This window comes from Rhinolophus hipposideros, assembly GCF_964194185.1.
Source record: "Rhinolophus hipposideros genome assembly, chromosome: 9".
Taxonomy (NCBI): Eukaryota; Metazoa; Chordata; class Mammalia; order Chiroptera; family Rhinolophidae; genus Rhinolophus; species Rhinolophus hipposideros.
In genome coordinates this window covers 54,888,930-54,911,332 of record NC_138055.1, presented here as the reverse complement: position 1 = coordinate 54,911,332, position 22,403 = coordinate 54,888,930, and the positions used below count along the sequence as shown (strand labels likewise).

The following is a 22,403-nucleotide window of genomic DNA, read 5'->3' as shown; positions in this document are numbered from 1 at the left end:
ATTTAAGTCTGATCATTTGTGTGATAATGAATTCTCAGAATTTATAACTCCTATCTGCTCTTTATTTCCCCTAAAGGAATGTTTTAAGCTTAACATAGGCTTTAATCTAAACTCATCCATTAACATAACATAAACCCATCCTTGCTTATTTGGTAGGAAATAAGTAGCACTGAATAATCCAAGATTGTTTATTTCAACTATGTCCCAGAAGGTAATACCAGGAAGGATTTACTTTGTGTTTTCATTGTTTATAAAACAGTTATCCTTATTATCCTAATAATTCACAATTCAATGACTTCAAAGTCAATTAAGGTTAGTCAAAGTATAGGGAAGTAAAGGAATGTGGGAATATGTATGTCTGCAGGTTTTGGTGTGAGAACTGTCCTAGGATTTAAAATCCTTCATCAGATTTGTACAACAGAACCAGTTGTCTCAGTTAATGTCTTTATCTCATTAACTTCTCCTGAGTCTTATCAATTCACATCAATAGCTACTGACTAACTTTCTTTCCAAGAGCACTAACTGCCTGAATGGTCTAGACTCTAGAAGGCAGTTTAAAATATGCTCCTTGACTTCAAACACACTAGTTGAAAAGAATGAATTCATAGAAATGCAAGATTGTAAACTCCAGAAATCACCTTTCTCCACCTATGTTCTACAAAGATAAACCCTGAAACAAAACATGTTGAAAAGGTAGCCTGGTAAGTGAAAAGACTCCAGGATCTGAGCCTAATTCTTTTGCTAACTATCTGTGTAAACAAGTGTAAGCAAATAACTGAAATGCTTTCTATCTCTGACTCCTCACCTATACAGTGGAGAACTAAAATAATAAAGTTTCTTTTGAGATTTAAATGATATAATATGTGTACAAGTATGTACAAGCTTTGTGCTCTATAGTAGTATGAGTGGTAAAGTTTATAAAGGAGGGGCTTTATGTTACCTTAAAATGTCCCAGAATAAGTCTGTTTATCTATCTATCTATCTATCTATCTATCTATCTATCTATCTATCTATCTACCTATCTGTCATTTATCTATCTACCTATCTTTCTGTCTACCTCTTTATCCAAAAAGTATGTCCAGAAGTGAAACGTATCAACTCCAGGATAGTAGTTCCCTCTAGGAAGGAAGAAAATACAAAGAAATGGGAGTAAAAGGAGACTTTAGTTATATCTTTAATACTTTTTTATTAACAGAGAACTGAAGCTAATATGACAAAATATTTACATGAGTGAAAATAGGGTGGCAGGTACTACAATATCTGTCACATTTTCTTTACTTTTCTGTGTGTTAAAAAGTTTTTCAATATTTGAACTTCAAAAAGGCCATAAGAAAGTCTATTAGCATGCTTATATTTGTCTCTGGAAGGGGACTAGTTCATAAAATATTTCAAATTTTCTGTATTTTCTAATCCTCCCCAGTAAGCATGTGATATTTTTAATTATATGGGAAGAATCAGAAAAATTAAAGGATGATGATGATTGATGATAGTGAGAGAATGCTTGACCTTGATAATAGGCAATGAAGAAGACGGGGAAATGCGTTCTAAATATGACCTTCTGAATTACCATATTCTTTGATTCTTAGGCTGTCAAGACCACAGAGGAAAGAAAATGGATTAGGAACCCATTTTCACTGATTTTCTGTCTACTCTGTTTACAGGTGCCCTAGGAGGCCCTTTTCAAATTTTGTTTCAAGTCCATATAGTTTCCATTTTCTTTCCAATGCCAAACACCCTCTGATAGCAAGAAGGTTTTGGTGTCTGACAAGTTTTCCAAGAAAATTTACCAACTTCCTGGGTAATTTAGTGTCAGTGTCTCTCGGTGTAATTGAATCCAATGGCAGACCGTTCTGCTTCAGGTTTGCAACATGTACATCTTTACAGACTACACCTCTCTTTTTTCTTTCTTCTCTTAAGCTCTTGGGGGATTTTTTAGGTCATGAATGTGTTGCTTAGAAATCATCAGAGTTTGCGTTGGGAGCCCAACAATCATCTGTGTGGACTTCAACTTAAATCTCTGCAAGCAAAATCTATGGAAATTGTTTGAAGAAGCTAAAATTAGCCACATGTTTCTTCTCACAATCCAGTCCTCCTCCCTACTCTTTGTCAACTGGGTATACAGGAGAGCAGTACCTTGGCTCTTGTACTTCAGACTTGAAATGATACTGAGGGACCTTTCAATACAAACATGGAGAGAGAGGAGCAGCTATGGATCCCGTCCCTAAGCATTGATTTTATGTCGTAAGCAACAATCCATGAAAGTCCTGGGACTTAAGTGATGACCGTGAAGTTTCAAATCAACATGCTTAGTAAGAAGGCATCAATAGATCCAGGCCCAGATCTACACTTCTGTGATGATCCCACATACACCTAGAAAAGCCGACTGTCCCAAGGGTCATCCTGGGCTTGTCCCCGAATAGAGACTATGGACATGCCTGCCAGTACACAACTAGAGAAGAGAAATATAGGGTGAATACCTAACAAAAACTTGTATCAAATGAATAGTAGCAAGTTTTGCTTTGGACAAACAAGGAATTTTATCAGTGGTATCTTTTAATATAAATTTGATTGAAGTATAGCATACTTATCACTAGTATTTTTCTTTTTAATATGAATGGTAGTGTGACTCAGTGGGTGTAAGTTGCAGTCATGCTAGATAAGCAAGTTCTAGATACAGGCTGTACAGCATGGTGCCTATAGCTAACAGTATGGTACTGTGTGCTTCAAAATTGGTTAAGAGGGTAGAGCTCGTGTTAAGTATTCTTACTTCAAGAAAAGGAAACTCTGGGAGCTGTTAGATAGATACGTCTGTTACCGTGACTGGCCACAGCGTCACAGGTGTGTGCATGTCTAAACTCATCACACTGTACACATTAACTACATGCAGGTCTTTGTATATAAATCTACCTCAAAGCTGTCAAAGGAACACTAATATGAACTATATTGTAGTATAAAATACTTACTGAAAATTAAATGAGTATTAATATATAGCTCAAGGAATTTCTCAAAAAACAATACACACCTAAAACCTGCAGCAGAACATTACCAGCATTCCAGAAATCCCTTTCTGTCCCCTTCCATTCATTACCCTCCTACCAAGATAACCAGTACCCTAACCTATAACGTCATAGACAACTTTTGCAGTTTTTTAACTTTATGTAAATAGTCATACAATATGTACTGTGTTATGTGTCTTTCTTTGGTTCAGCATTATGTTTATGGTGTTCATCCATGTTTTGCAAGTAGCAATCGGTCATACTTTTTATTGTTGTGTAGCATTAAATTGTATATTTATCATAAAATTTATCCATCGTATACTAATTAGAGACTTGGGTCTTCTAATTGTGGGTTGTTATGAATGTTGTGAATATTATTATTTCTTTTGGTGAACATATTTTGGCATTTCCATTGAGTACATACCCAGAAGTGCAATAGAAGTGTGTTTTTATTGTAGTGATAATAACCGTTGGCTTTAGGAGCTTAGCTGCATTATTGTGTAGCTACAGCACAAGTATTAATGCAGTAGTAAATCTCAGTATTCTAGTAGTGGACTATATTGGTTATCATAGTGTTTTTTAGTAGTGATAATAAATATTAACTTATATTAATATTTGTAATGTTGTATATACTAACATTTGTTTGTAGTGTTATATTAAAATATACTTTTATGCAATAATATATGTATAATAAAATAATATTTTATGTATAATATTGTATATTAGGAAGAGAAGTATATATTTGTAGTTTGAGTTGTGTTAATTAAAGTTACCCATTCTTAATTAGCTTGGGTATCATTTCACTTTTTATAATGTACCTTGATGTACAGTCTTTTTCATTGAAATATATAAAAATTTAGATTTTGGAAAACTTGGCTGATTTTTTTAAATTATTGAAAGCAAAGTACCAGCGAAAGTGTGTGTGTGTGTGTGTGTGTGTGTATGGATGGATTTATTTTGTAAAATAGAAACACAACTGATCTACAGATGCTCAATTAGTAAACCCTTGCCATTATAAAACATTTCATGAAGTGATTCTCCAATAGCCTGAGAGTTATCTGGACCACTAGAGACTGCTAAAGGAGAAGGCTCATTTCAGATCCTCCAATGGATGTGCTTCAGTCAGTTTCCCAATAACTCACTTTAACAAATCTCTGCTCCAGCCTCCATTTGAGATTACATTCAAAGCATCATGTGCAACTTCCATTTTAAAACTTTTAGGAAAGCAAATTATAAAACTCACACCGCATCAGTACTCCAAGTGGACTTCAATAACAATAATATCTAGGCATCCAAATCCCCACATGTACATTTGAGAACATAGCAACAGCAAGAAGCCAGGACTAGAATCCAGGTGCTCTGGTCCTAGTTCAATGCTTTTTCACAGACTACTTCAGTCACCTATTTTAGACAGAGAATTTCTTACTTGTTAGAAAACTGAGTTGTTTCTGACTACCATTTATGCTGATTTCCCTCTGTTCTTCTTGTGAGATGGTAAATGTTTGATAAGCCCATATCTCAAAATGTAAAAATATAATCTCTAACCAAGATACAGTTTTTGCTGCTTCCTGAAAGACACGATATTCATCAAGAACTAAGAGAAGGAAGGTGTAGTAGATAAGATGATCCCCTAGAAGTTTTTTTAAATCTCTATATTTGCTTTTGTGATGTAGAATTATGCACCCAAACCCCTGCTTCTATAAATGTATTTCTCTGGCTTTGCTTCTATATTCTTTCTCTCCTATTCTCCCTAGGAATAACCTGGAGAATTGTTGCTAAACTGACCTTAATGATGTGGTCAGGGAAACAACAGCACAATACAGTGTGTTCCAATCCCAGCTCCCCCGACGGCGTCCATGAGTTTGTCGGCCAGATAACCACTGTCTTAGTTTTCTTCAACATAAGAGCAATTTAAACACTACTGACTCTCGTTGGAAAATTATGTGAACTTGTGGGACATATTTGAGGAAAAGCCCCTTGGAAAATGTAGTGATTTTAATCTATAAGATTATTTTTGGTTTTCAGATACTCTGAAGAAGGGTTTTTTGAGGATGCAGGGCAGCCAACGTGCAATGGTGAGTGCAGGCTCTGTTCTTTCTTCTATGTTCCTCTACCTGGATAGTGATATGGCCGTGTGCGTGTGTATCTGCACATCATATGCATGCATAAGAATGTTGACTATCTTGTAACTGTCTGCAAAACACCTATTACTGGTCACAAGGAAGTCCAGAAGGTCCAGAAGGTCGAGTAAGCATTGCTCAGAGCACACAGGCTCACCAGCACTCAAAGGTTATCTTCTGTTAGTGGCCGCTCAGCTAATAATCACTGCTATAGGAAAAGAGATTTATAAAATGTGTGTTTATCTGTGTGAGTGCACACCCCCAGGTGCTTACTATTTGGCAGAGGACTGTGTACATGACTATGCGATAGAGGGGACAGGTTAATTACAGGTGAGCATTTATGTGATGCTTTCTGAATTGGAATATCAATGTGATTTCTAAAGTTGTATATGTATAGCTGGGGTAGCTTTGCAAACATGCAGATGTCTGATGTGACTGAGAGGTTGTAGATATTCATATTTACAGGTGTGTGTGTGTGTGTGTGTGTGTGTGTGTGCGTGTGTTCAAGCCTGATTGTTTTGTGACCTTTGCCTTATTACTTAACAGGGTGCCCCAGCCATGGAACCAGCTTTGAAGATGACTTGACCCTTGGAGCAGAGGGTAAGTGGCACAGTTCTCTGCAGTTAAGATCAGGAAAGAGGCCATACATTGGATGAATCGAGGATAGAATGGAAGGGGGAGAACTACAGAAAGAAGCAGCCCATCCTGGGGTCTTATGCGTACAGAAAGAACAATCACAATATGATCTAATTTGAAACTCAGAAAACGTCACATGCCCAGGCATGCTTCCTCACCAGCCTATCAGGATGTCTACTGGTACATAATTGGAATTTTCCTTTGGCCCCTGGGAAGGTAACATATAAAATCACCATAACAGTGGCTGCCTAGACATCTTTGAAACAGTTTTTTTATGTAAGAAGCCCACAGCAGCCTGAGTACTGCATGTGAGAGAGAGACTGCACTCAGGAAGATAAGGGCTTAAATAAAACATGGAGGTATAGCAAACTTCTAGTGTCTCCTGGCGCCTGTAGAAATTCATATGGTGGGACAGGAACACTAGTCTAAAGGGCTGAATGACTCCTCAGGACAGAGGAACTCTGACACCACTCATGGTTCAAAAGTTCCAGTTGTACTCTGCCATATCTGTCTCGCTTCCAGGTCTGTGTTTGATAATCTTTATATACCCTCATAAAGAGCAGGGTTCATGGGGCTAAGCAATGCCATAGTTGTGGCAGAGGGGAACAACGAGGGCTAGGTTTTAAGTTCAGAAGAGCAGGTGAGGTGATTTTCATTTTCCCTTCTAACTTTCTCTCTGCCTTTCTATTCCTTGTCCAGCCACACTGTTGGCCACCGGTGGCAAACTCTTCTCCAGGTAAGTGTAAGGTACAGCGAGGCTAAATGGTGTCTCCTTCAAGAGCTGCTGAACTGGGGTACGTGTCAGAGTCAAAGAGATTAAAAACAAAGAGCTAAAGATTCACAATAGAGTGAGATTTTCCAATCAGGAATGAGGCCATACCCTGAGTTTTCACAGTAGGTAGTTCAAAGGTACCCAGCAGGGAGTGACTATGCCCAATAGGGGACATCGCAGAGCCAGGGTGCAGACTGCTTACAAGATTCATCTCTGATCCCTGCAGGAGTTTCCTGGAGACTACCCGACCCTGCCAGTTACTCAATCTGGGCTGCAGTTTGGCTTCCAGCAGCATGACTGGTGGAACTAACAAGACCACTTCAAGGTAGGTACCACGTCTGGCAGGCGGGGAGGGGGGACGATGAGAGGCAGAAGAGAATGGGACTGAGAGCCACTGCCCATTTTTTCTAAGATATCTTACTGGAGCTTTTATGCCGTCACATACTTGAGAAGTATGACCATATTTGCTTCAATAATGATGGGGGATTTAGAGGAATCTACTGTTTAGAGCTGTGTGTAAAATAACAGGTGTCTCTCCACGGAACTTTATACCCCAGGAGGTGGAGTATTGGTACCATCACAGTTCCTGGTCTTATAGTAAGTGCTCAATAAACAATCAATAAATGTACTGATTAATAGATTTATTTGTTGATTGAATGAAGCAATAAAATTTTCCCCAGAAGCTCAACAATCCAATAGGGTGAACAAAATATACACACAAATAAGTTTAAAACAAGATAGAAAGTGGTGAAAACTAGTGTGGTATAAAAAAAGTGTCTGGAATTTGGAGTGAAAGTTTGAATTTGAGACCTGGTTCTGAGACTTATTAGCCATGTAACTATCTTCAGTAACTTATCTTCACTGAGCCCTAGCCCTGGCCACACCCCAGTTCAATTAAATCTATTAAATCTCTGGAGATAAAACTCAAATATCTGCATTTTTTAAAGCCCCACCAAGGTGATTCTAATATGCAGCCATGATTGAGAACCAATGATCCAGACTTATGCCCACCGTTCAGGTAAGGAAATTTGAGACGATGGAGATAAAATCAGCACTTAGGTGACGAGCACAAAAGTAGAGCCAGGGATTCTGATTGTCCAGCTATTAATTAAACATGATGGTCACTATTTGGATCAAAAAGCCCAGCATCCTTTCTGAAGAGTGACAGTGATTAGTCAAAGTCTCAAATAATTCACAGCTCCTCTCACCCCCACTACTGTTTGAGATGCATCGTTATTGAGCTCTTGTGTCACCCAGTCTGGTGGTATACAAATTCCAATGTAGATACGGTTGGTGTCAGAGAAAGAGCGCGAGAGAGAACTTGATCTTCTATAATGCGGGGCTTCTGTACTGAAAACGATGATACAAAGCGCTCCGTCTCTCAAAATCAGGTTTTGAACATAACCGATACAGCAGGTCCTCAAATAACGTTGTGTCCAACGCCGTTTTGTTATAACATTGATGAGATGCCATGAGAACTTAACTGTTGTTTATAACAATCAGCCTATGGTAAATTTGGTTTCATTACATATCACTTTGCTTAAAGTCACAGAACTTATTGAATATGTTAAGTGAGAACATACCATATTGAAAACATTTTATCCTCAGAGTGAGAATAAAATGAATTTTATTTTCCCTACATACACACATTCTTTAATTGTCCCACACAACCACTAAGGGCAAACCAGGTGGCAAGCTGCAAAGCACTCGGCAGAGCCAGCTGCATCGTAGTATGTTCGTGCAAGTGGGAACTGCCTGGTTAATAACAACCATAAGATTTCTTTGCATCTATACTGCCAGTGATTGTTCAAATCCTCTCATAGTAAATTTTCATTCACCTGTAATCATTTATTCCAAGTACTATGAGAGCACCTCATTTCATTTTTAAACCAGAGTTAGATGATAATTCCCATGTTTCAGACAGAGAATTTAGGTTCAGAGAAATGAAAGCCTTTCTCAAAGTCAAAGAAACTCTGGATTACCCTGTGCCTCAAAGTTGCCCCTATTTATCCAAACTCCCTCTTTTCAGCATCTCTGAGATTCTGGACAAGGTGCAAGAAGATGCAGAAGATGTCCTCTTCAGTCTGGGCTTTGGCCAAGAGGACCACAAAGACACTTCTCGGATTCCGGCCCGATTTTTTACCACCCCCTCCCAGGCCAGGGGCATTGATTTCCAGCTCTTCCTGAAGGCCCAGGTGCGGAGGATCGAGATGGAGGACCCTTGCCTCATGCTGGCCAGTGAGTATTACCACGGATCCATGCTCTTCTTCCCCGCAGCCTCCAGACATTCACAACAGGGATTACTAACTCCAAATCCTGCTTTCCCTTGATTGGCTTCACTTGATCCTTTGTCTCTTGTTTTTATGTTATCTTCAGCGAAGATAATTTGACATTGGCTTCTTTTGAAATAATCTTCAAGAGACCTCATATCACCACTGCTTTCTACAGCTCTTCTCTCCTTTAACTGAGTCAAATTGGAAGTGTCTCTAAATCTCATTCTCGTTTTCTGTTTCTCAGTTGTAATTTCTAATGTTCCCATTTATAGCCATGGCATTAAAATCAATTCCAGTTAGGGCAGCACTTCTCAAAGTTCAATGTGTTAAATTGCACAAGGAGTTTATAAAGCATTCATATTCAGAGAAAGAGGGATTCAGGAATATTTATTTTAAATAACCACACAGATGATTCTTATGTGTAATCCTGAGACTACATTTGGGAAACAAAGATTTATGTTGTCTGGATTTCATACTAAGAAAAGATATGAGAGGGTTTCTCTACCTTGATGAGGCATAAAAGACTCTATTTGATTCTATATGTTAGAATATATTTCAAATTATGTTCTGCTATACCCAAAATATGATGGTCTTTCTGACAGTGTGATTTCAGAGTCTTTGTATCAGTCAACTTAAAAATTTGGTAAAATTAGAGTCCCAAGCACCAACAAGGATTTTGCTAAAACAAGGATTCTGAGTTGGAATATTTTTCACAAACACTTTAGATGATTCTTAATCACACTAAAGTTTTAAGATTATTTATTGAATTTGTTGTATGTGCCACATAATTTAACACATAATTTAACACATAATTAAGTGTTAAATTCTGTAAGAACAGCAATTAGACCAGAGGAACAGGATTCTTGCCTTCGGGAAGCTTACAGTTTAATGGATACATAGTTTATCACAGTGCTTTTAAAATATGGATGTGCACATGAATTACCAAAGGATATTGTTAAAATCTTTGGGATACAGTCTGAGATTCTGCATTTATAACAAGTTCCCAAGCAATGCTGATGCTATTGGACTACTTACTGACTACATTTTGAGAAGCAAAGGTCTAGTAGAAATGATAGAGTCAATCTAAATTTCTCTACTCCCATCTATTGCCTAGTGAGTCATTGCTATTCCTCAAATTTGTCTATCATGAAGTCTTCTGTAACACTAAAGTTTTGTTACTATCTAAGAAAATAATGTTGATTTCGCTATTTTTTAATCATGTTTGTCATCTAAAGCAAACACAGTGATAGAGGCCATTGTTTTCTGACATCAGAAAGGATATGCTAAATCAAGATATGGAAATTTCTCAGCCTGTATAAAATTGATTTTTGGACTACTTGTGATGGGAAGTCAAAAAAGGGGCTTCTGGGTGTCAGAAATCTAAATGGGAGAAATACTAGTGGGAAAATTGGCACTTCATTTCTGAATTTTAAGCTTTAGGAAGGCTATTGAAGGGAGAGATTAAATAAATAATTTGCCGATGACCCCCCAGACTCACCATCTTCAACCCTTGTACCCAGGCAGGTTTAAGCAGGTGCAAACACTGGCTGTCACTGCTGATGCCTTCTTCTGTCTCTACTCCTATGTGTCTAAGACACCTATTCAAAAGTTTACACCATCCCACATGTTCTGGAATTACAACCCAACTGAGGTGCCATCCATCAAGATTCTGGGCCCAGAGCCAGAACCTCACTCACCCAGAGAACGCCTCCGGAAAGCCATCTCCAAAATGTGCCTCTATACCTGCCCCCGAGATCGGCTATCATCACCCCACAATACCTCCAAAAGGAACAGTTTGGACCAAGTAGTGTGGGAAGTGATGGACAGAGTGAGAGGAGAGAAGCTGGTTCTCCAGCAAGACCCTGAGTTTGGGCCAGGCTCACAGGAAGATCCTGTGCCTCCCATTACCCATCCAAAGCTGCCTACTTCTTCTTCCATGTGCCCATGTGTCCTCTGCCCTGAAGATGAAACACAGCAGGGGACGTCCACAATGCAAGCACCATCACAAACCCTGCATTCTAACCCCAAGACACCCTGTTGCACACATTCTCCATCCAGAGCAGATCTAAAGTGGAGCACAGACCCTGCACAGGTAAAGAGAGAGCTGTGGAGTCTACAGGCCACCAATAAGGAAGCCCATTCAGCCAAGGATGAGACTTTTTGGGAAAGGAAGAGCAGAGCAAGAAAGAGTCTGTTTCAGAAGAATCCCATGGACAGAAAAGTTAAATCATTGGACCTGTCCATCTTCCAGCAGAAATGGAAGGAGAGCCAAGAGAGACCAGAACTGCGCCAATCTCTAACCCAGCAGTTGTGGAACAATTTTGACTTTGAGGAGGTGAGTGGATTAGAGGTGAGAGAGAGGTTGGCAAAGAAAGGCTCTAGATTCTTGTCCTTGGGTAAAAGGAATGCAGGCTCCCTGTCCTCATCAGACATACCAATTCTCGAATTACATTCAGAAACCCATGGGAGTGAGTCAACATAGAAGGAGAAAAAGAAACAGGCCTGGTTTCTTAAGAACATCCCGGTTTCCAGAACTGCTTTTCTAATTCCTCATCTGATCTGATCTTCTTGAAGTTTCTTATTAAGCACTCCTGCCCTGTCATTTGTGGGAACCACACAAGAGTAAAGGTCAGTTATACACTAAGCTAAACACTATTAAATAAAATCTCTTCTCTTCTATCTTGACAAATGTGTAACCACAAAGACCTGAAAGCCTGGGTTCAAATCTAGACTTTTCAGGCTCTTCAGACTTCTGTGCTAGAATGTGGCAGTGTAGGCAGAGCCACTCCCCAGCCCCTGGCCTGTCCCTTGCTTTTCCCTGCACCATCAGGGACTTCACACATGTGAGTGAACACCCCAGCCTGCATATCCAAATGTGTCCACCCTACCCACACAAATTGCCATCCAATGGTCATCACTCAGGCCCAGGAGTGCGTACACTAAGAGAGAGGACTGTCCTTGAGAGAACAAACAAGAGGCAAAACCAGTGCAGTTCACTGAAGCTGGTTTGGAGCCATTTGAGCAGCATATTTGGGATTCTGGGTAACCAGAGCATGGTCTAGAAGGGGTAGTGTAGGGTCCAAGTGGGCACATCCCCTGGGTCCATCAACTACCCCATGGAATCTCAAAAGCTCAGGACTCGTCTTGCCTGAGTGTACAGTACTTCCATCAAGTGCTAGGGTCTCTTGGAAAAGTTCTCCAGTCTTTGCCACAAAGGAAAACAGTGATAACTTGCAATGTAATTTGCATGTATGTTACCTCTCATTAAAAGTAGAGCTACACCTCTGTTGCTGCCTTCCTCACTATCAGGTTTCTGCCACAGGAAAAGAGGCCAAGTCCCGCATGTACACTCAGCCTCCTTCCCCTACAGATGCCTGTCATCATGCACCTTTCTCCACCACTGGCTCTAACTGAGTTCTACTGGGTTCTTGGTTTCAGGTGAAGTGCGGTAGTGAAAATGAGGAGAGCTGCTGGCCCAGCAGGCCCAGACCCCCCAACCTGTGCCAGACTTTTGCAGGCAAAGACTCAAGAAGTAAGAGTCTCTCAGTTTCTCTCTCTCTCTCTCTCTCAAATGTCTTTCCTCTTGATGTGAATTTTGAGTATTAACTCTTTTGAAGCCATCCTTATACTTTTGAGCATTTTGGCTTAAGATGTGTTATTTAAACTAAGTGAAAATTGGTCTCCTGTACTTTATACCACCTATGCCCTAGGACCACAGAGAAGATGGCATCAGGGACAATGATTTTTCCAAGATAGTAGGAACTGAAACCTTTCTTGAAGTAAGTAAATAAATCTTGCTTAGAGTTCCATCCATTTTGCATCTTTTAGTACTATTTACTGCACTTCCTTGCCCAATAGCATTTTTGGTTAATACTCCAAAATTTCAGTGTTACTAGTCCAGAATCACAGAGATCTTTATGATTCTAACTCTTTTAATTCTAATTCTCTGTGGTTTCAGGCCTTATCACTTTTATTTCTCTCTTACCCATTACCTTCATCTCCAGGTGTATAGACTGTATACAGTATGTCATTCACAAAAGAGGTACATATCAGAAGGCAGCAATATGTAGTTAAAATGTTTAAAATATGGAGCCAAATAATATACTTCATATTAGTTCAATGATCTTGCAGAAATCATTTAACTTTAGTTTTGTGCTACCAAATAAGGGAATAATAATAGTTTTATATATTTATATATATATATATACATATGTATATGTGTGTATATATAACACACACACACACACAGTGGTCCCTCTTATCTGTGGGGGATCCATTCCAAGACTCCCAGTGGATGCCTGAAACCACTGAGAGTACTGAAATCTATATATACCATATTTTGTTTTGTTTTTTTATAATACATACCTATGAAAAAGTTTAATTTATAAATTAATCATAGTAATTTATAAATTAGGCATAGTAAGAGATTGACAACAATAACTAATAACCAAATAGAACAATTATAACAATATACTGTAATCAAAGTTATGGAAGTATGGCATTATTTAGTAAAATAAAGGTTACTTGAAGACAAGCTCTGCAATACCCTGACAGTCAATGTGAGAACTGAGAAGGCTACTATTATGTGACTACAGGAGGGGAGTGTTTACAGTGTGGAGGCTCTGGACAAAGGGATGATTTGTGTCCCAGAGGGATGGAGCGGGATGGGGAGAGATTTCATCATGTTACTCAGAACAGTGTACAATTTAAAACTTATGAATTGTTTATTTTCTGAATTTTCCATTTAATATTTTCGGACTGCAGTTAATGGCAGGTAACTGAAACCATTGAAAGCCAAACTGCAGATGTTGTGGGGGTACTACTATACAAAACTTTGCTCAAGTGTTATTTGTCCAGCAGATGTCAGGCTCGCACAAGAAAATACCAAGATGTTCAGCATAGCAGGCTTCATGCAGAATCTATACGGTTATGCCAGGGAAGAAGTATTTCTAGGAATTATACAATTCAAATAAGCTACCAGATCCTATTTTCTAACCCACTGATGGGATTTCATCACAGCAATTGTGGTTAGAGATGCTATTATTTCACTTAGTCTAAGGTGTACATTTTCCCAGATTTTACTATCTCTCAAACAGAATGGGCCTTACAAGCTAGCGTCAGCCAATTTAACTTTTTTTTTTTTTTGCATCCTTAGTGGAATATAAAATAATTATAAGTCTTACAAACAATGGCTTATCAGATTCAATGAAACACAGTAACTTTGGAAATTAAATGCACTTAATCTCGCAGGTAAATAAGGAAGTGATTTTGTAAATTTTGCTTTTATGCCTCTAGAAGAATGAGAGATCGCTTCTTCATTGACAATCTGTGGCTGAGATGAGTATCACAGTGTTTGCCAAGTCTTTCCAATTTTCTGTGAGTTTGTTTAATCAACTTTTCACAAATCTATGAACTATCTCTCTCAATCCACTCTTCTATCATCCTCTAAGAAGAGATCACAAGAAGGGGGGAATAGCTATGAAAATAGCTCAGTACTGCAAATGTTAAAGACTGTGTGAGAAATATGGAAGAGGGAAATTCACTCACCACCATCAAAGGCAGAGATAGGTGGGACAGTCCTTCAGATCTTTTGAAAAACAACCTCTCTCGGCCTTTTCTAGGGTTTGTAATTATCTCCTAGAGAAGAATCACCTCCCAGGAAATCTGTATCAAGTTCCACCTGGTTGGGGCTGGTTATCAGGCATAGGAGGAATGTGAGCAAGGGTAGGAAGTGGCAGCGCACTCAACCAGCCAGCAGCTGTGTCTACTTTGTATAGTCCTCACATTGCTCAAAGATACCCACTTAAAGAGTGGGGGTTCAAATTCAGCTCTACTGAGCTTACCACCCAAAACCTCAAGGGTCTTTATCTCCTAAGAGGGAGTCCCCTTTTTTTTTCTAATTTATGTACATAAGGTGAGTGCCTTTCTGTAATTATTACAAGGACACCTTTACTATTAAAAGAGGATCTGATCCTCAGCTATCAGCTTTCTTCCTTCGCACTCCATCATTTAGTCACTGCCAGAGAAGTCTTACTCTTTCTTTAAGTTCCTGGGAAAGGATGATCCTCATCATTCCTTGTAATTTGCACCATGTTCAAGAATTTCATATTCACAGACCTTTTATTGGTGCCCTGTTGCGGAAATTTAAACCATTTGACTTTTACATTTATAAAAGGCGAGGCCAAAGAGGTTTTTATTTTTATTTTTTATTGTTGTTTGTTTCTTTTACCAGATCTGAGGTAGCATGGGCCAATATATATTCTATTTGTGAAGTGATCATATATGGAGATAGGAGGTTTCATTTTATGGTCAACTCTGCTCTTGGCAGTGAGAGTATTTCCCATATTATAGATGATGACACTGGGCAGTTATTTTTATATCAAAATAAATTCTGAAGCAGGACTATTACAGAGGAAGCATAGAAAGAGATGGAAAAGGAGAGGGGAGGGAGACAGGACATTGTGAGAATGTGACAATTATTTTTTTGCCTCATATATAATTCTTACTAAGATTGTTTTGCTCTTGTTGGGGAGATATGATTAAAAACAAAATCTTCTTCCACCCCAGAAAACCTCTCCAGAAAGGAATAAGAGAAAGAAAACAGTTTCATTTTTGAATAAGCATTAAACCAGAAGATAATGTACCTCACAGGCAATCCACTAACAAAACTGCAAAGACAGAAAGAAACCTCACCTCTTATATGACCTATTACATACATGTTGTCAAAAGAAACAATAACTAGTTCTCAAGTAAGAGTTGACAACACCATTTGTCACACATAGTTCATCCTAGATTCACCTGATAACTGTGGATAAATTGCCTTTATCCAAAGGAATAATAAAACTTCTCCCATCTTTATGGCAGAAGGTAGTTTTGCAAATTGTTGCCAGGCACCTAAGTGGAGACAGGCGATATGGACGCTATGGTCCTTGATGATTACATTTCAAAGCAATAGCTTCCTTTGAGAAAGACATTTCTGGGTTGTAAAGGTGGCAAGAGGCGTATTTAGCCTTTACAAAAGATTTACATACATTTCAAAGAGATAAATAAAGAACTTACAGGTTTTCTAAAGAAATGTGCTTTAAGAAAAGGTAGGGTGGGGAGAAACCTCTTCCAGGACGGAGGCTTTTTAATTTGTATTTACCGGTTCACCTCTGTGTATTTTCTTTTCCTTGGCTTTCCCTTTATCTGTACTGCCCTGTTCTTTAGAGCTGTGGCAGGCAGCTGTCAGCATTGCATAATGCTCATTTCCTGAGTTATTCATTTCAAATGTGTCCCAGGATTTCTAAGGCTCCATCCAAGGCTGTCAAGCCGCACAACGTTAGGTCAGCATTCATGTAGACTGCAGGGTAAGCACTGCACCTGCAGGTGAGCAGAGCAGAAGCCCCGGCACCATCCACTATCTTACCCAGCCCTTCAGATAGGAAGTATCTCAAGTGAGTACATAGCTCTTTCCAAGATATGACCTCCTACAAGTCTTATACAGGCTATTTGAGAAGGAAAATGACTTGGCAAGATCATGCAACTAGTTCGTTAATATCAGTATCAGAACTAGAGCTCAGGCCTCCTGACTCCCAAACCAGTGCTCTTTTCATAAAAGCACACTGCCCTAAGTATGCAGGAGTTGAGATTATAGCTGTGGGTGAGAGCAAGCCTTACAACCTGTACTTGGACCTGTCCTAACCCTTTGAGCTCAGGACCAAATACCCTCACTACCTTCGTCACTGGTATAGCTTGCTTTCTTATAAACTCACGGGCAAGAGGAATATTATACAGATTAAGCAGGATCACTGACAGGGTGTTTAGGTCTCCTAGTTCAGTGAAAGACATGACAGGAATATCTACAATTACTTTGATTTAATTTCATTAAATACCACAGGGACATAAAAAAATAAATTTCCCAGAGGATTGCATTTCTAGGTGAATCTGGACAGGGGCGTAAAGGGAAAGGGTAACGAGCGGAAGAAGGAGGAGGAAGAGGACCACAGTGACGATGATGACATAGACATCCTAGTTAGAGAGAAAATGTGTTCAAAGGCAGACAGGAACAGAAAATCACAATATCTTCAGAAATTACACTTTGTGCCTAGTGGGAGAAAGGGGATATGTGGGAGAAGACCAAAATTAAGACTAGGAAAGATAAATAGAAAACAGATTTTGAAACAAAGTTTTCTATGTTGTTTTAAGTATTTTGATTTGATCTACGAAGATAGGGAGCCACTTAAGATTTTACAAAGGAATGATATGATTAGATTTATCTTTGAGAAAGATCATTCTGGCAGAAGTATAAGAAATGGACAGAATAGGGAGCCAATGGAGGAAGAGAAATCATTCAAGAGTCTACCACAGAAGATTGAGGAGAAATGTGATAATCAGAAATAAGACAAGAGTACAGGGAATGGAGGGGAAGAAAAGTGAGATTTTGAGATATTTAATATATACAGTGGCTAAACCTAGAACTAATCAGACTTGTGTTTAGTAGGTGGGGGGTAAGGCAAAGAAAGAAATATAGAGAAATTTCCAGGTTTTTTTCTTGAATGACTAAGCAAATATTAACGTCCTTTTATTAAGAACAGAATGCAGTAGAAGTAACAAGTTGGAATGCAAATATTTTGTTTTTTTAATTGTGGAATACTGGGGAACAGTGTGTTTCTCCAGGGCCATCAGCTCCAAGTCGTTGTCCTTCAATCTAGTTGTGGAGGGCGCAGCTCAGCTCCAAGTCCAGTCGCCATTTTCAGTCTTTTAGTTGTGGAAGGCACAGCCCACCATCCCATGCGGGAATTGAACTGGCAACTTTGATGAGAGCTCGCGCTCTAAACAACTGAGCTATCCGGCCACCCTTCTGGAAGCTCAGCGGCAGCTCATTGTCTTCAATCTTAGTTGCAAGGGGCACAGCTCACTGGTCCATGTGGGAATCGAACTGGCAACTGTGTTGTTCAGAGCTCATGCTCTAACCAACTGAGCCATCTGGCTGCCTCAGGAATACAAATATTTTAAAGTATAATTTTCAAAAGAACAAAATAATGACTCTCATCCAAATATAAGATAAACATGTTCAAAGATTTTATTCAATTCATTGATTAATAATCAATTCATTGATACTAGTAATATGGTCTAGAGAGTATTTGAGAGGCTAATTATACACAGACACCCTAAGAGATTGCCCAGCTGGTTATCCAACTGGTTAATATGCAACCATGCCATAAACTCCTATCTCTGGGAATATGGTCACACTGAAATTATTCACATCTCTACTCAGCACAAATTTTCAAGGTAATCTCTCTGCCACCACAAAGTAGTAAAATCGCCCTGTAAATAGAAACTCAAGACTAACTCTGTACTGAAAGGACATCTGGTAATCTTGTTTGCCTATTTTCAAGTTTAGAACAATTTGATGAGTTCGGATGTGGCTATGATGAGTTGAGGTACTTCTGAAATACTAAAATAGAGAAGTCCATGAGGCAGATGAATATATGAATTTGAGGAGAGGTTTTTGGAATTCAAGCCTTACTTATAATGGGTGAAGGCATGAGAAATAATAATTAACCCTGAAAATATGCATAGTCAGGAGTTGAACTGAAAAAGGAACCCTTAAAAACCTTAATATTTACGGGTTGATCAAAAGATTCCACGAAGGACTGGAGATATATATATATACACACATATATATACACACGTATGTATGTATGTATATATATATATATATATATATGTATGTGTATATATATATATAGAGAGAGAGAGACAGATAGAGAGAGACAGAGAGAGACAAAGAGACAGGGAGAGAGACAGAGAGAAACCATATTGGTTGGAAAAAGAAAGTTTTGGGCCGGCCCGGTGGCTCAAGCGGTTGGAGCTCTGTGCTCCTAACACCAAAAGCTGCCGGTTCGATTCCCACATGGGCCAGTGGGCTCTCAACCACAAGGTTGCTGGTTCAACTCCCTCCAAGGGATGGTGGGCTGCGCCCCCTGCAACTAACAATGGAAACTGGACCTGGAGCTGAGCTGCGCCCTCCACATCTAAGATTGAAAGGACAACAACTTGACTTGGAAAAAGTCCTGGAAGTTCACACTGTTCCCCAATAAAGTCCTGTTCCCCTTCCCCAATAAAATATTTTTTAAAAGGAAGGAAGGAAGGAAGGAAGGAAGGAAGGAAGGAAGGAAGGAAGGAAGGAAGGAAGGAAGGAAGGAAGGAAAGAAAGAAAGAAAGAAAGAAAGAAAGAAAGAAAGAAAGAAAGAAAGAAAGAAAGAAAGAAAGAAAGAAAGAAAGAAAGAAAAAGAAAAAAGAAAGTTTCAAACAGAAGCCAAGTGAAGTTTGTTTCAGGAAGGAGGGTGTAGACTTCAGTAATGTATGTCATAAAATATCCAGTAGGAAGGAGAATGCAAAGGTAGCACTGGATTTGCAACTAGATAATGATTTGGAACTTTGATAAGAGTACTTTTATTTGTGTGACAGGGCTTCAAAATATTAATATGAAAGTGATAAGAAATTATGCAAATAAAGTAGGCAAAGGAGTCAAGAGACTCTGAGGAGCGTTTTGTTTTGTTTTTTCCCAGCAGGTCTAAGCATGTATATATGGGCAAGGTCTAAGCAGGTATATTTGCTGAAGGGAAAGAATCAATAAGGTGGGAGAGGCCATGGTTCAGGAGGGAAGGGAGAATGATGATCTAAGGTCACTGGAGAATTAGAATGAGTTGAGATCCAAAGTACTTTTGGAGGGTTTGGCCAAGAATTAGAGGTGCAGAACTTTGAGATTAGAGGAAAGGAAAAAGGATGATAGGTATGAATACAGTTACATAGGTCATTTGGAACCAAGTCAAGAGTTTTCTACCTATTGGTTTCTTTCTTTTTCCTATTGTGTGAAGCACTAAATGTGTGAAGCAGGGAGTTTGAAAAGGGTACCTAGTAAAGATATGAAATTGCACTATGGCAAAAGGATAAGAGAAATATTTTAATAGAAACATGTATTAACAGCAGAATGAGTGAATAATGTTAGGGCTGAGCTCAAGGTGCAGAACATCGGTTGGCAATGGTTTTATAATTTTCTCCAGCAGTGCTCAGTAAGTATGGAAGTATAGGTATACTTTTATCAATGTAAAAAATAGGAGGTGAAAACTTCTAGAAATCTCACATCATGATGAGAAGAACGGAAAGCCTGTCACATGACTCTTTGATGCTTCTGCTGCTGCTAGTAACTTTAAATATTACTTATAACAGTAGGAAACATTTCCACAGGTGGGGTGTGCAAGTGTCTACCAACCCCAGTACCCAAACTTATCTCAAAAATGCATGATGTGTTTCCTTTTAATTCCCATTGCAGACTTTCTCCACCACCGCAGTAGCATATGATCTGACAGCAGTGGCTTCATAGAAGAGCCTAATTCCCACCTCTTCTTGCAGGAGGTGGTACTACCTCCAACACCCAGGTCCTGCTCTGAGGCCTTACAAACTCCTGAACTCAGTAGGAGAAACACAGCATGGTAAGTGGGAAAGAAGACCAGACTGAGAGACTTTGAATCTACATCCCGTTACCGTCATAAACTGCATGCACAAAGAAAGACCTTCGGCACCTCACTTCATTTCTGTGTGTGTTGGTTTCTCCTCCATGAGGTTATTGGAATCGTGATGTGGATAGTGGTAACCTGGACAAAGACTTAATTTGCTCCCAAGCTTTGACACTGCCTAGGGCCTTTAGAGGATTTAAGGATGATGAAGTTTGAGGAGCACAGGTTGCTACTGGAATCACCTCAAAAGGTTCAAGCTAAATGAGGAAGAAAAATTCCCACTTTCAGGCTCTGAAACCTGGTGCAACCCACAGTGGGATTCCCTCTGAGCCTCTAGATAGCCCTATGTGCTCCCAATTAAATTCCAAAATGTCTTCCACAACACCAGAGTCCTATTTTTCTTCTTGAGGCCTCATTCTAGGAGATCCACTTGCAGCTTCCCCTTTAAAACCAGCTTCCTAGGGCCGGCCCGATGGCTTGAGCACGGTGCTAACCCCGAGATCGCTGGTTTGATTCCCACATAGGCCAGTGAGCTGCGCCCTCTACAGCTAAGATTGTGAACAACGGCTCTCCCTGGAGCTGGGCTGCTGTGAGCAGCCTGATTGCCTGCATGAGCTGCCAAGGCCGCGGGCTGCTGTGTGCTACCATGTGCTGCCATGAGCGGCCAGCGGCCAGCGTGAGCGGCTGGCAGCTGTCAAGAGCTGTGGTGAGCTGCTATGAGCAGCCCAAGGACCAACAACTGGGGACTGACTGCCTGGGGAGCCGGGAAGGAGGGGCACAAGGCTCATACTACCAGCATGGGCCAGGGAGCTGTGTCCTACGCAACTAGACTGAGAAATGGCTTGAATTGGAGTGTGTGTGTGTGGGGGGGGAGACAGAAATCGGGGGGGGGGGGAGCAGAAAAACAGCTTCTCCCTCTATCTCAAATTTTGTATCTTCACAGGAAAAGAGATGAGTGGGATTCAGAGTCCCTCCTCATGACCATTGCAAAAAAAAAAAAAAAATCACAGTATTTTCTGCTGGCAGAAAACAATTAAATAAAAATATTTAAAAACGTTGCCATGTTTTTAGAGAACTAACAGTCATAGTTTGGGTTGGATGGAAAACGTTTTGTCAACAAACAGGGCTTGGACACCTACAGTGCTCTATTAGGCAGTTTGTGGTTCAGACATCATAGACACATTCCTCCCCCAAGAAAATTTTAGTAGAGGGAGTACACACACACACATATTTCCAGTAACGTATTGCTTGGTTGCCTAGTAAGTTGCAAGATAGCAAAGACCAGAAGAGAGGGATTCGAAGGAAATTGTAACCATGAGTGATAAAGTAACAAATATCACACCAGACACAATGAGTTGACAGAGGTTGATTTTACAAAACCATCGCCAGCAATAGGGGAGAGAACAAGGAGCGTAGATGAAATCTGGAGACCTAGCGAGGTGTAGACAAAGGGCTATGAGTTTTTAAGAGCTGGGATGGGGGGAATCTTAGACTCTGTGTTTGGTAATTGGCCTTACCCAGCAGAAAAGTAAACTTTCTGGTATCTTCATGACAGGAGGTAGTTTTTCACCCTGGAGCTAGGGCCTCCCCATCCCCATCGCTGAAGTTGGGCCCCTACCCTTCCACAGAAACTGGGAGATAGGGCGCTATCTTCCCTGATGTTTACATTTTAGAGACAGAGTTCTCAGGTTCTTTCCTGGGTTGTAAACCTGGAATGAGGCTGGGAGAAGATTTACATCTCAAAGGGAAGGAGAAAGGATTTACAATAAAATTTTCTAAATCAAATGCTCTATCAACCTGTCCACTCTTTAGTTAAGCTGAGGAAATGTTAAGGCCATCTTAATCACAAGAGAGAACAGAAGGACCTGAAATTATTTCATTTACAGAGCCTAAGAGCCTAACAGCACGTTTGACCCCATCTCCTCCTGGAGGAAGTGAGTTAGGGCTGCAGAAGAAGGCAATCCCTACATTCACCTTGTCCAGAAGCCACTGCTAGGTACAGAAATGAACAGAAATCTTCTAGCGAGTGTGTCTTGCAGAGGGTGGGGGTAGCATTTTGGAGGCAGGGTATGGAGGATACTCTCCTCTGTTCCCTTCCTCAG

The 22,403-nt window shown here is 39.8% G+C and overlaps 1 protein-coding gene across 2 annotated transcripts in view; it reads left to right on the top strand.

The window, feature by feature from the left end:
- Nucleotides 1-21,358, top strand: part of TESPA1 (thymocyte expressed, positive selection associated 1) — a 32,703-nt gene extending 11,345 nt beyond the window's left edge. Inside the window, exons 4-12 of one of the 2 annotated variants that reach the window (XM_081060257.1) lie at nt 5,022-5,071; nt 5,663-5,716; nt 6,452-6,488; nt 6,751-6,849; nt 8,554-8,762; nt 10,318-11,132; nt 12,236-12,329; nt 12,508-12,576; nt 20,118-21,289. In XM_081060257.1, coding sequence (XP_080916383.1) covers nt 5,022-5,071; nt 5,663-5,716; nt 6,452-6,488; nt 6,751-6,849; nt 8,554-8,762; nt 10,318-11,132; nt 12,236-12,329; nt 12,508-12,539 — 1,390 coding nt within the window. In that variant the 3' untranslated portion in view covers nt 12,540-12,576; nt 20,118-21,289. Of the gene's footprint in view, nt 1-5,021; nt 5,072-5,662; nt 5,717-6,451; nt 6,489-6,750; nt 6,850-8,553; nt 8,763-10,317; nt 11,133-12,235; nt 12,330-12,507; nt 12,577-20,117 lie in introns of both variants that reach the window. The other variant, XM_081060258.1, reaches the window with a different exon arrangement.
- The last annotated feature ends 1,045 nt before the right edge of the window (nt 21,359-22,403 follow it).